The sequence below is a fragment of the Hevea brasiliensis genome, chromosome 4, assembly GCF_030052815.1.
Source record: "Hevea brasiliensis isolate MT/VB/25A 57/8 chromosome 4, ASM3005281v1, whole genome shotgun sequence".
NCBI lineage: Eukaryota > Viridiplantae > Streptophyta > Magnoliopsida > Malpighiales > Euphorbiaceae > Hevea > Hevea brasiliensis.
Genome location: NC_079496.1, coordinates 5,726,611 through 5,741,851, shown reverse-complemented (window position 1 = coordinate 5,741,851; position 15,241 = coordinate 5,726,611). Strand labels below are relative to the sequence as shown.

Genomic DNA, 15,241 nt, shown 5'->3' with positions numbered 1-15,241 from the left:
TCCATGTCTGATTGAACTTTTGTTGGTTCATCTCACAAATCACGAAACCCACATGTTGTATGGTAAACTCTATCTCCTTTCTCCGATCTATGAAAATATTATGGCAAAATCATAGATCGTTTCTTAGGTTTCAATAAAACAAATCACAGACCCACAAAATTTCAATGGGTTCCTTTGAATTCTCGTTATCATCTTAGCTTTCTTCTTTTTTTTTTTAATTATTTTGGAGAAAATCACATACCAAAATGTTTTGACCTATGGACTATAAAATTCCTTTGGGTGTTTTGGAGATAATTGATTTCCTTTGATTTCTTTATTGTGGTGCAATGAATATAACAGAATATGGATTTTGGGATGATATTTATGCTTCACTCATGATAAGGACTTCCTTGCTTCAGTCCAAACAAATTGAACTCTGCACCTACCACGTTCATGATTGGAATTGAATTAGTGAAATTTGTCAAGGTAGTGGAATTTGTCATGAAGCAAAATAATATGTTGGACTTGGGCACATTCCTACCTAAGTTTTTTTTTTTTTTCTCTAAATGTGATATTTCTGAAATTTAACCATATATACTTTTGTGTGTGTGTGTGTGTGTGTATATATATATATATATATATATTTCATATTAAATTAATGCATATTACATATTCATTAAAGTTAACTTTATATAAATCCACTAACTTATATATTGTAGTGACTTAAGTAATAGGAAATGGCCCATTGGCCTAAGTTTAAATGCCATGGGTTATATAAATGGAATTATTAATTACTACATAAATCCATATTGCTTGCTTAATTGTTAGATGACTTTTTAATTTTACTTAAAGTTGATTGCTTATTTTGCGAAATATGCACAGAAATGGCTCATTTTGGTATGTCACTACAAAGAAAGAGACAAGTGCAACAACTCCATTTCATGATTATTATGATTTACATTGTTATGGTTGCTTATATGGAGTGGTATTTTATGCATATGCATAGACTGAGACTAGAAAATAGAAAAATGATTAAAACAATGAATAGATTAGCTAATTTAAATGCCATAATTAGAGAGTAATGTTGCATGTAAGAATGAAATTCGTATGAATAGGCATACTTTTTATGTTCTTTGTGAGATGCTAAGAGATATTAGAGGATTGAAATGAACTCGAAATATAAAGCTGGAGGAGATAGTTACAATATTTTTATATACATTAGCTCACCATAAAAAGAATAGAACAAATGCTAATTATTTTATTGGGAGTGGAGAAACTGTGAGTAGACAATTCAATCTTTGTCTTAAAGCTGTCTTGAAATTGCATTCTAAGTTGCTGAAGAGGCCTACACCTATAACGGATAACTGCATGGATGATAGGTGGAGATGTTTCAAGGTAAATATATATGTCTTAAGTCATTGAATGATCACCACAAGTCCTTGATCAACTTAATGATTTTTTTTTTCAATTTAATCCTTTTTTTTTTTTTTGTAGAAGTGCTTAGGAGCATTAGATGGGATATATATTAGTGTGTCCGTAAAATCTGATGAAAGACCAAAATATAGAACGAGAAAGGGAAGCCTTGCAATGAATGTTTTAGGAGTTTATTCATCTAACATGTAATTTATTTACGTGTTATCTAGATGGGAGGGTTCAACACATGATAATCGTGTCCTTCGAGATGCTATTTCTAGGCCAAATGATTTAAAGGTACCTCAAGGCAAATATAATTAATAATAAAATATATAGTTTCTTTAAAAATTTTAAATTTTAATTATATATTGTATAATTTGACATAATTTTATACATTTTAAGGTTGCTATTACTTGGCTGATGCCGGCTACACTAATTGCAAGGGATTTCTCACCCCTTATAGAGGGCAACATTATAATCTTAATGAGTGGAGGGGTGAAAGGAAACCACAAATAGTAGAGGAGTATTTCAACATGAAACACTCGAAAGCTAGAAATATCATAGAGAGATGTTTTGGTTTACTTAAAGGATGATAGTCAATCCTTAGGAGTCCTTCATTCTATCTAATACGAACTCAAGGACGTATTGTTATGGCATGTTGTTTATTATATAATTTAATAAGAAGATTCATGCTAATAGATATGAAAGAGGAAATTCTTGATGATAAAGATGAAGAGGAAGGAAGTATCAGTGATGAAGTTGAGTTCATTAACACAATTCAAACATCTAACCATTGGATAAATTTTAGGAATTCCTTAGCCCAACAAATATTTAATAATTTTAGGGCTCATATTGTTAGACATTGAATTTATGATGAACCATTTTATTTGTTATTTGATTATTGTAGTGTGTTATTTTAAAGACTTGAGATTGGTATATCATTGTAATTGTGGTGTGCTATTTTTCTGGACTTGTGATAATTTTTCAATGTATCAATCAAAACTATTGTCATTTTACTATTGTCATTTTGCTAATATTTATCTAACATAAGTGCATATATGTATGTATATTTATTTTATCATTTTTTTATAGGATGGATTTTGTTGAAAGTAGCCAAGTTACTTGTGGCAGAGGTAAGAACAAGAGAATATGGACAAGTGAAGAGGATAATGCCTTGGTAGAAGAATTACAAGAGGTGGCAACAGATCCAAAATGGAAGAAGGAAAATGGATGGAAGAATGGCTATCTACTTGGGGTTAAAGAACTGATTAATACAAAACTACCTAATTGTGGTTTGAAGGCTAATCCTCATATTGATTCTAGGTGGAAAACCTTGAAAGCAAAATATAAATGCAATAGCAGATATGTTGAACAAATCTGAATTTGGTTGGGATGAAACAAGGAAAATGATACAATGCAAGAAGACTGTTTTATGATGAATGGCGCAAGGTAAGATTAGTATATTATGAAAGAACTTTTTAAGTATTTTTTTTCTAAATGTGGTATACATGAAATTTAATCATATATATTTTTGTATTTTTTTTTCATGTTAATAAAGCCATGATGAAGCTAAAGGATTATGGAATGTAGCATTTCCTTTTTTGATATGATTGGAGAGTTGGTGGGAAGGGACAGGAAATTGGAAAAGGTATCGAGACTTTCGATGATGCCACAGAGAACATGAAAAAAAAAATGGTAGTTGACCTTGATAAAGATGACTTGTTTGAAGATACGGTTGGAAATCATTCAATAAGTCAACCTACATCTCATTCTACCTCCAAAAGGCCAAAGCATCACAAAATTTCCAAAGAAAAAAAACTAAAAGGTTCACTGAAGATGACATGCCTACTAATTTCAATATGTTTATGGAACAAATGAATACACCATTGGGTGTCATTGCAAATGTGTGGGTAGATCAACATGCAATAGAGAAAGAAATAGCGGATGAGAATAAAAGGGTGACTAAGCAAAAGAAAATGGTGGTGAATGAATTGCTTGAAATTGAAGGTTTGACTAAAACTTAAGTTATGAATTCAGCTGTTATTCTCAAAGCTAAGCAGCATAGGTATGCAATATTTTATGAGCTCCCTACTAATTTAAGAAAGTAATTCATCATCAATCTTCTTAGTGAGCGCACATAAGAGATATTCCTCCTACATAATAGGCAAAATCAAAGCATCTTATATTTTATTAAATCACCATGCTTAAAAATTTATCAAGCTTTTTGTTATGGATATTGTATCAAACTTTAGATGGTTTGTTAAACTTGTCGTGGATATATTTTGTTAGAAAATTATTATGGTTTTTTTTTATTATATTAGAATGATAATATTAGCTTAGAATAATATTATTTAGCACTTATTTTTATCTTATTTTATTTGAATGATGAGATTTATTCATTTAAATTAAACTATTATTTAAAAACTATGAAAATTTTACAACAATTTTCATTCAAGTATAAAATAATTTTAATTCTGATTCCACAGTTTTATGTGCAAACCACACAGCTTGAAAAAGAATCTGATTCTGAGTCTGCAGTGAACAAAATATAAATGAAAATACACCATTCCGTTTCCTATTTTGTTTGATACTGATTTCGATTCCGATTCCGATTCTAATGTGCAAACCAAACGAGCCCTTAGCGTGTGAGAGAGGAGGGAGGAAAGGAGAGACTGTAACGTCCTGCACTTCTGAGCTCTGAACAGTACTATTTTCAGTCCATGAATGGTATTATTCATAGCCAGTTTGAGGACCAAAAATGAAATAAAAATAAATTGAAATAAGTAGTATAAAAATTAAAGTGACCATCGGGTTATAGAGTTAAAGGTCATTACCAAAAAAGATTGACTATAACCCGATGAGGGGCATTTTGATCATTTAATACCTAGAGTTGACTTTTGACCAAAATGTCAATTAAATTAAATGAAATTAATATAATGAAATATGAAGAAATTTTGATGAAAATTTAAATAGAAATATGTAATTGAAAGAAGAAAAGAAAGGAAATGAAAATTTTAATTTAAATTATGACATAAGCATGACCATATGATGACTTAATTAAAAACAAATTAGAATAAGACACATATATAAATAAGAGACAAGTTTAATTAATGTATCCTTATCTTCAAAAGCCTTCATCCTCTTCCTTTATCTAAGTTGGCTGAACCATGCTCTAAACCACCTTCCACCATTTTCAAACCTTCAAGCTTCAATTTCCATGCAATTTCACCCTATTTTTCCATAGCTACCAACACTAAACCTTGTTATTTGATCTTGGTGAAGAGTTTGGAAGCAAAAAGAAGTAGAGAATTGGAGTTTTGGCAAGCTTGGAATTGTGCTAAGTGAGGTTAGTGCTAAATCCCTTGTTCTTTCTTCTTCTGGTGTTGAAACTATGGTGAATTATAATGGAATTAAATGAAAAATGATAGAATTGATGGATGTTTGAATGACATGAAATTTGGCCAGCCTTGTGGAAGTGAGAATTTGATATGCTTTGATGAATTAAATCTTTGATTCTAGCTTGAGTGAAGTGAGAAATATGAAAGGCATGTTGTGTTGCATGTGTTGCATGAATTATTAATTAGAAGTTAGGGTTTTGAGGGGAAATTTAGGGGTTTTGTGCTAGAATGTTTAATTGATGTTGTTAAGGTCAAATATTGACCATTAGATGAGAATTGACTGAGTTTTGAAGTTAGTTCTGGAGTTGAATTGAAGAAGTGGAAGTGTGATTTTTGTGCAGGAATTCTAGACCTCTGAGTCCAGTGCGTTTATGTGGCTATAAGTAGAGCTAGACAGCTCCAATTAGTGTGAGGCTAATTGGAGATTAAACCTTAGATATAATGCTAGAAATGACATGAAGAAAACTTGCCCAGAAACTGACCCTAAGATGCCCTAAAATTGGCTTGAATTCGGATGTGGCATTCTAGACCTGGATAGAATGACCATATGAATAGTGTTTAGTAATTTGAGCATAACTTACTCTGGGAAACTCCAAATGACTTGATTCTTGAACCCATAGAATTATGAGACATAGTAGAATATTTTTCATGAAGATCAGGAGACCTAGTTTTGACCCTAACTCAACCAAATTGATAGGCAAAGTTAGTCCATTAAATCTACCTGGACCAAACCTGACCTGGAGATCCTGAACTTCAGGGTACCCGACCAGTTATGGAAAAAATGCCATAACTCAGTCTACAAAACTGCAAATGTGTGATTTCAAAGCCAAAATTTCCATAAGACCTAAAACTATAACTTTGATGTTTTGACAAGAACCCAGATCCTAAAGGAACTTCGGGAAATTGTTAAGATAAATCAGGAACTCCAATCTTGGAATTCCTGCATTTGGAGTAATTGGCCATTTGACACCTAGATAGTAAATAAATTATAACTCCCACTAGAAAACTCCAATTGGAATGAGCCAAACTGATCTGGAAACTTAAGAAATAGGGCTACAACTTTGGTTTAGAAATTTTACTCAAATTTTGAGTGTAAGAACCTTAAATGTGTATTGCAAAGACTGACCTGAACCTAAAATCCTAGAGGTACAGGGTTCATGAGTCTAGGTTAGTTAAATTGTTATAACTCACCCTACATACTATGAAACTTAGTGATTCTTGAACTGTGCAACTATAAGACATAGGGGAACGACTCATATGAAGAATATTTAGCTAAAATATTATTGTAGCTTGTTCAAATGGCTGGACAAAGTTGAGTTTTAGAATCTGCCTTGTTCTAGAACAAGAATTGGTCAATAGACCAGTCTTAGTAAATTGACCATATCTTGAGCTACAAAACCTCAAATTGAATAATTCAAAAAAAAAAAAATTAAAGTTAACACATAAAGGAACAACTTCCATGAAGAAAGTATAGCCAAAGGACTATGCATCTTGGCCAGACTGCTAGGGGATTTTAAGGCACAAAATCTGAAATTCATGAATGTTCAAGAATGACTTGAAATGTGAAATATATACAACATAAATGAATTGTGCGGCACATTAGCCATATGAAAATGTAATTGGGACTTATATTCCCATCATAAATAGGATAACAATGTTATGAACAAATAGTAGCACATGAGATGAATTAATGCAAGTTATAAATACTCAATATGCTAAATTGTCCATGTATGCCTAGACTTTATGTATAGGTTGAATAGATTGGCATGCCAATAGCGTTCTGATTTACAGTACCGCTTATGGCCTCGTGCCATTCTGTTATCATGGCTTTCGTGCCATTCTGTTCTCAAGGCTTCCAGTCATTCTGTTGCAATATGATGTGTATGGTTTTATGCCCGATTGATATTATCGCTTTTTAGCCATTCTGTTGCATACCTAGTTGACATTATGTGTCTTACGGTATGACAGCCCTAGACACATATATGCCCAGTGTTAGTTTACCCGCTTATCCAGTCCAGTCAGTCTATCATAGATTACTTGGGCATTGAAATGAGATGTTGAAAAGGAAATAATAAATAAATGAATGAAAGGATTAATAAATCAATGTAATTTAAATTTTTATTAAAAATGTATTTCCCATTACAACATGAACATGAATTTATTATTTTTAATCATTTAGTTTATTTTATATTAAACCATAAATAGGATATTTATATTTTGTAAGTGACTAACAATTAATTCAATTTAATTTGATTTAATCTAATTTAATCTAGTGATTGATGATGTATCATTTACTTGATAGATCTAAATTCGAATTTTCACTCATCCAATTTTCTTATTAAAAATAAATTTAATTGAAGTTGAACAAAATAATTAAATTATAAATGAAATTAAGAGTCAATTTAAAATTGTGTTTTTTTTTTAGAAGAATAGACCATAAAAAATAACCCTAACGTGGCCGATGCCTAGGATTTGAGATTGTGATTTTAATTTGCTTTTTGGAAAACATAATTTTTTTTATTGAAAAAACAATTAAAAAATATTTACCTGTTTTAAAATTTATATAATTAAAATATACCAAATTTAACTTAAAATTAAATTTTATTGACGTTAGTGTTTTTCTTTACAGTAATTCAAATAAAAGTGACATATATATATATATATATATATATATATATATATATATATATCAAATTAAAAATTTTAGTTATTTTGAATTAAAAATATGAAAATTAAGTTATAATTTTTGTCAAAATTTGGGGGTGAATTTGTAATTACACTTTTAATTTTCTGCAAAATATTTGGTACTCTGTGTCATGCACGTGACTACATCGCTGCAATTGGAAGCACCCACGAGTTCTCATCCATCATACTTGTCTCCCGTTACACGTGGCAACTGCAACCGACGTTTTTATTTTATTATTTTTTATCAAAGTTTTTTTTTAATTAACAGCATATATATATATATATATATATATATATATATATATATATAATTTTTTTATTATATTAAATATCAATTAAATTAAATTAATAATCTCATAATTCTATTAAATACGTACAATATTGTCAAATTGAAATAAATTTATTTATTTATTTATTTTAAAATTATTTCAGTAACTAAAACTTTGACTCTCTTTTGGTTTCATTTTGGTGGGATTAGTTTCTTGGGAGAAACCAAGAAAAGGCCCTACAACAATGTTTTTAGATAAATAAATAGAAATGTAAGTCTGCCTTAAAAAATTAGAAAGAAAAATGTGCCAGCCATCAGCCAACTTCAACCTCATCCTCATTGAAATTTAAAAAAAAATATATATATATATATATATTTTTTTTTTCTCCCTATATTATATATATATATATATATTTTTTTTTCTCCCTATATTTTTCTTATAAAACTTTTATTTTCACGTCTTCTTATGTCGGGAACTTCTTCAAGGAGTAAAACTGCCTATGAAGAGCTGTTGCTTCCTGCCATATGTCAGCATTATTTTATTTATTTATTTACACTACAATTTATAATTAAAATTTCTCCCTGTAGAACTTGCAAGTCAACTGACTTGAAGACCAAGTTAGTTTAGTAGAATGTATTAATTTCGGAAGCATAGAGCATGGGTTGGACTCCCGGTGTTGGGTTGGGAATCATTAACACCATTGGAACCTTAAATAAAAATTAATTTATCATGATATGGCTTGATTTTGAATATGATTTTTTATAAACTCGAATTATATAATTCAACTCAAAAAGTTTTCGATGTAATTTGAATGAAATATTTTATAAGATTTATGATAATAGTAATATATTTATAAATTTAACAAATTCTGAATTGTAATAAATTTATTGAAATTAGAGTTTAAAGCACTGCTTAATAATTATAAATTATTTTTTTATCATAACAAAATATAAACTTTACAGTAAACTTAGGTAAAATATTATATTCTTATTTTTTTCTCTATATTATAATTGTTCCAATATATATACTTAAATTTGGTGTACATGTTATGACATAATTCAAAAAAAAAAAAAAAAAAGTATGTTTGGTAAGCAAATATGTAACATTTTGCAGCAAGATTCCCATTACACAAGTAATCTGCACCAGCAAAAACAATTTTAAAGAGCAATCAAACCAACCAAAAGGTTTTGTCACATATAAGATAACAAATAAAGATGACATAATTTGACCAACAACACTCTCTCATTGCTGCCCACAGGCCTTATCCACCATGAACTGCAGTCTGAACGGCAACTAATATGGAATGGATTCACTAGTCTGAAAGAAAATTTTAAAGTTTGGATAGTTTATTTCTATTATAACAAAATATGAATATATATTATTTTAAAAAAAATGTATATTTTATGGTTTAATTTTGTAAAGAGTGACACCGACGGATGTGAAGCAAATGTTGCAGGGTCTAGACTCCAGACTGTAGAAAGAAAACAAAGGGTTAAGGGTTTTATTTAGAGGAGGCCACAGGCTACAAGCTTTGACTGTGAAATGAAAAATACACTTGCTTTTTAAAAGTTAAGACTATTTTTCTTACCAAAGTAGCCCTTTTTGTTGTCTCTGCTCAGCCTCGTCAACACGCAAGCATGGAGTGGGGGGAGGGTGTCGGTTCTGTGTTTCCTTTATTGTGTGAATTTCTTGTGGGTAATATTATTCCCTTCTTTGACAAAAAGGCTATCCCTTTTGGACCCCCACAAGAAAATTTGTTTGTTCTATAAAAGTTTTGAAATTAGATTGGAGGGAGAGGCAAGCCTCATCATCACATGTTAAATTATTAATTAAGGAGATGTGTGAATGCAAAGTAAGATACACTTATTATCCTCTTCTATATATGTGGTGGATTCTTTTTTTCTTACTTAAATTTAATTTATTATAAATTAAATATATAAATTTTATATATTTATATTTTAAATTTATAATAAATTAAATTTAAATAATAATTTATCAACTGAACTTATATATGTGTACATGTTTATGATTGTTAGTTTGCATGTGGGCATTCAGACTTTTTATCCTTTATGATTGATGATGATTGAGAATAAATGAGTGTGTGAAAAGTCAAGGTTTTTTTTTTTTTTTTTTTTTTAATCATTTCCCATTAACAATAGCATTATGAGAAATTAAAAATTGAAGTGGAACTAACTGATAATAATCTCCAACTATTGTCATCTCCTTGTTATACTATACATTCTTAAATTAATGTAAAATCATTGAAAAATTCATAAGCCCATATCATTGAATTTAAGGTGAAATACAATAATGTAAAGAGATGAAAATGACTTGGCATAGTTTCAGTAACATGACCCATCTTGATTCTTGAACATAATATTTAGTGTTTTTAACCAAGATTATTAGCTCTTGTCGTGGTCGTGGTCCCCTGTGAAGCTGCCCATTTTTTCATTGCAGAAACGTGTAAAGCTAGACTCCCAATCGTCCGTGGACCATGGTGTACAGCCGTCCACTCTATCAAAGTCTCTTCATTTTTATATTAGCCACCATACGCTGTGTCTACTTACAAAGAAGGAAATTCACCAACTACGTACTCTTAGGCCATACTTTCAATAAATTATTAGAGCACTTAATTATTTTTTATAATCATGTGAGATTTATTATTTATATTATAGAGAGAATTTATTTTTTTAAGAAATAAAATATTTTTTTAATATTTTCTATATATCTTATAATTAGCCCAAATTTTCTCTCCATAAAACAGTTGTTTCAAATCACATTTTCATTGAATTTCAAGGCTTTCATGTCCCCATTTGACACCTCCCTCATTTACACCACCTGGGTTTCCTCTCTTCTCCACGTTCTTGCATCTTTTTTGAGTCTACATTTGTCCCTTTTCAAATCTTTCTTTATTGTTGATTAATATGTTGGTTTCCTCTCTTCTCCAATAGTTTTCTGTTTCTTTCATTTCGCTGTGTTTCAAGTTATTTCATAGAATTGGTTATAGTATTCCTTGGTGTTCTTGCATAATTTATTTGCATGTTGTTTTACATTAGTTCAAGATCTAAAAGTTCCATTTCATGGATCTTGTAAGCAAAAGCTCTATTCCCCCAATCACAAGTCCTACTGGTAGCTCAATCTCTGCCCCTCATTCTCATTCTTCAGACACAAGTTTCCCCATTATAGCCATCGCCATCATAGGAATTTTAGCAACAGCTTTCTTGCTAGTTAGCTATTACATCTTTGTCATCAAATGCTGCCTCAACTGGCACCGCATCGATCTTCTCAGGCGATTCTCTCTATCAAGAAACCGAAATCATGAAGACCCTTTAATGGGCTACTCTCCTGCAATGGAAACTCGTGGACTGGACGAGTCAGTGATAAGGTCAATCCCAATATTCAAGTTCAAGAAAGGAGGCAAGATCAGTAGAGACTTTGGAGAAAGAAACTTCTGTGAATGTGCAGTTTGCTTGAACGAGTTTCAAGAAGATGAGAAGCTGAGGATAATACCAAATTGTGGCCATGTTTTCCATATAGATTGTATCGATGTTTGGCTTCAAAATAATGCTAATTGTCCACTTTGCAGAAACAGCATTTCAACCACCAATACAAGATTCCCTATTGATCACATTATAGCTCCAAGCTCTTCCCCACAAGATCCAAATCCTTACAGCGAAAGTGTCATTGGTGGAGATGAAGATTATGTTGTTATTGAATTGGGTAATCATAATTCTGCAGATCAAACATTGCTTGCAGCACAGGAAAGATTGATGAATTCAGGGGAATTATCAGTACGTTCGATTAGCCCTTCACCAAGGAGGAAACTAGAGCAGAGAGGATCAGCTCTTCACAAGAAAGCAAGAAAATTTAACAAGATAACTAGCATGGGTGATGAATGTATTGACATTAGAGGTAAAGATGATCAATTTGCAATCCAACCCATAAGGAGATCTTTTTCAATGGATTCATCAGCAGATCGGCAGCTGTACTTATCAATTCAAGAGATTGTTCAGCAGAGCAGGCAAGTAATTACTGAGGTCACTCCCATTGAAGGTTGTAGTAGTACTGGTAGACCAAGAAGAACATTCTTTTCTTTTGGTCATAGCAGAGGATCATCAAGAAGTGCAGTCTTACCAGTTTATTTGGAGCCATAAAGCCAAAAAGGTTTAGATTGATTTCTTTTCTTTCTCTCTGTCTTTAAAGATATAGTGATTTTAGATGTGTTCATTAAAAGCATAGGATTTGTTGACATAAAAATATTCAATTGAAGTCTCAAATTCTAATTTTATTTTGATTCTTGGGTTGTGCCTAAGAGGTTGGGCCAATGTGTTCATAACAGCCATGATGATTGATCGTGATGGCCGAAACTACCACTTTCTTGTGCTCCTCTTTAATTCTATATTTTTATTTAATCTTCTTTTTGAAAGAAATAAGTGGTTGGTGTATTTAAGGGAGATGTCCCTATCCATTTATCTAGGAGGTGAAGAGGGGTCCTCTTTCAAATGTTGGTGAAGGAGGGAAAAATCACAAAAATAAATTCAAAAAAAGGAGAAGAAAGCTCCCTTCCATTGATTTAGGAGTAGAGAAAGGTCCTTTTTCAACTAATATAATGATGCCAATATCCACAAACTTGGTGATTCAATAATGCTAAATGTTGGCGAAGGAGGAAGGTGAACTGTTTGTTCCTGGTTGGTAATGGTTCCTGTGTTGTCCCATAATAGCCAAGTACTCTTCCAGGCTGTAGGAACTATGAACAACCATCTTCTCCTATAGCAACCAAATTATCGTATCATAAAAAATTATTCTACATAAAAATTAGTTGAAATTATTGAAAATTATGCAGTGTCCAACTCGATCAGGGACAATGAAGATGCAGCAGCTACTTCAAGGCAAGCATAAAAAATATATATGAATATGATTTAATGTGTTGCTGATTTCAGAAATATGTGCATATAGTAATAATATTATATATTGTATTGGTTCTTGAATATTGAGGCCTTAACTTGATAGTATAACTAGCAACTACATTACCCATATCTTCAGTTTCTTGTTTTGACTTGGATTTATTGTGATGGGCACAGAAACACAGAGACAGTTTCTTAGAAAAAAATATTACAATAACAGTGCCTCTTTCTGATGAATCTATGACGTAAAACCTTGTTAAGCCATGTGCTTCTATGTATGGCTATGGGCAATGACATGGATAAGGTCACTCTGGCATCCATTAGGGACCCTTTTCTTTTCTAGAAATCGAATCAATTCTTGTTCTTCTTCATAATGAAATTGATAATGGATAAGATAAGTTTCAAATCTAAACTATACCATTTGCCTTAAATAAAACAATTGATTAAAAAATTAAAGTAATAAAAATACATCTCTCCTGTCTATTCTATCTCTTTTTGCACATTTTATAAGGCAAAATTTAAAAGGACGTAATTGATTAATTAATCAATCAATTAATTATATATAGAGCTTAATCAATTAATTTTTTAATAAAAATGCATCTATAACACTCTGAATTTTTAAATAATTATTTTATGTGTAATATATAAATTTTACTTATTTTGGAGAGCCTAGAAGGGATCATATGATGTTGATGGGATATGAATTGAAGTATATGATTTAGAAGTGTTATTTGAGCCATTTTGCAGGTTGAGTAGGTCCTAGGTATAGGGGAAATTTTACTGAATTTTTTGCAAAATCTAGGCTATCTATAACTCTTTCAAAGTTTTATTTTAAATAAATATTGTTCATTTTGTAATATAATTATTTAGGTGAGTCAGGTAAGTCTTCCTTCTCTACCCAGTCGCCGCAGTGACTTGTGAAGTACTGTGAGTAGATATTGATTTTATTTATAATTTCAATATTATTATATTTTTAAGGTATGCTTATGCATCACATATAAATATATGTATGTAGTTAAATACTAGGAATACTCTATGTTGCATTTTCTTATTTGAATTATGGATGTGGATGTCGCCTTAGGGTAATTTGGAGCCGTGTGCGTGTGTCGGCATGCGTGTGGTGTGGTGTGATAGATATGGGTAGGATGGGCAAATCGGCTTGAGCTAGTCAGGCTTGGGGCCCGATCCTTTTTGAGAAAAACGGGGTGAGTATGGCTTTGAGTTGATCTCATTGACCCCTGCATTTGGATTATTAAGCGAAAGTCCTGATCGAGTTAAATTCGCTGGCAGGCATTGAATTAAGAGAGCTGTATAGGGGATGAGCTCCCATATGTACATATCTGTTGTGATGTATTGGTGTGTGTGAGCGCTCTAAATTATTTTTTGTGTGAATATTGCTTGAAATTGGTGAAATTGTTGATCGATATTGCATTTCATCCTTAGGGATGCACTAAAACTAGATAGTTTTAGAAAAATTGTTTTTAAAATCAATATCATACTCTAAGAGTCGAACGCTCACTCCTATTCATCAATTTTTCTAAGTTACATGAAAGCTTTTCTTGTGATTGACTTGTCTCCTTCTTCGCACGTCTATTTGTGTATTGTCTATAATTATTATCGTTGATCTAAAATCTAGAACTCAGTATGTGCTAGTGATATTTTATTTAGCTGGGTCTGTAAAAGATTAACTATTTAAATTTGTTAACTTATTGATTATGTATGTGTAGACTTATGGATTTATTTATTTATATAGATGAGGGAGCTGGGCTCCTAGTGATCCCATTGTATTGATTGAGAATTTGTGGATGAGCTGAGCTCCCTAAATGGTTATGTATTGTGATTACAGGTTAGGTGAGTCAAAAACTCTCAGTTGGATGGTCCTGGATATGGCTTAACTTTGTTCGGTTAATTTCTTGAAATTAGGTTTGTATATGGGCTTCAAGGTTGGGCTAATGAATAGTTAGGCTTACTACGGGCTTTGGGGGCCTTATGCTAACCCAAGTCCTAGTGTCGGTCCGGCCCATAAATTGAGTTGTGACAATGTTGGTATCAGAGCTTAGGCTCTAGATTCATGGAAAAGAGTATAATTGGGAGTGTAAAAGGAGTCTTTTTAGGAGGTCACATGCAGAGTATAGGATCCTGTTTCGTCTTCTTCTGTAATTTCTTATTTTTAGATTTTGCTTTATTTCTCGATTAATATAAGAGTGCTTCAGTTAGTGTTTTGGTTTTTGTGAAATGCGTAGAGATGTGAAATAGAGTTAGCAAACGTGTTGGGGTCTACCATGGGGATACGTATTTCAAAGAAATGTTGTGTTTCTGTCATAGTGGGGCTAAATGGTGTGCCTATCTAGTGCAAGGCATGAGTACATAACGGTGAGTTTTGGTAGTATAGTTGCCCTAAATAAGGGTGAGGGTATCACTACTGGCGATTGTCAGTGGATAGCTCAGTCAAAGTGAGTTTATGATATTAGTTGATTTAAGAGAGATAAGAGATTGGAAAACCTAGTCTATTGGGATGTACCATAGTAACTATACAATATTCTCGATGTTTGTACTGTAAACTGCAGATTACAATAATGACATGGGATTATTG

At 31.5% G+C, this 15,241-nt stretch overlaps 1 protein-coding gene across 1 annotated transcript; it reads left to right on the top strand.

The window, feature by feature from the left end:
• Positions 1–10,494: 10,494 nt before the first annotated feature.
• LOC110661328 (RING-H2 finger protein ATL16) lies at positions 10,495–12,036 on the top strand. Its single transcript, XM_021819915.2, has one exon. It carries the CDS (start codon positions 10,825–10,827, stop codon positions 11,896–11,898), a length of 1,074 nt encoding a protein of 357 aa, XP_021675607.2. The 5' UTR covers positions 10,495–10,824; the 3' UTR covers positions 11,899–12,036.
• The last annotated feature ends 3,205 nt before the right edge of the window (positions 12,037–15,241 follow it).

Bases quoted from the DNA above. Each gene is read 5' to 3' on its own strand.
- LOC110661328 (XM_021819915.2), top strand. From the start codon at position 10,825: ATGGATCTTGTAAGCAAAAGCTCTATTCCCCCAATCACAAGTCCTACT.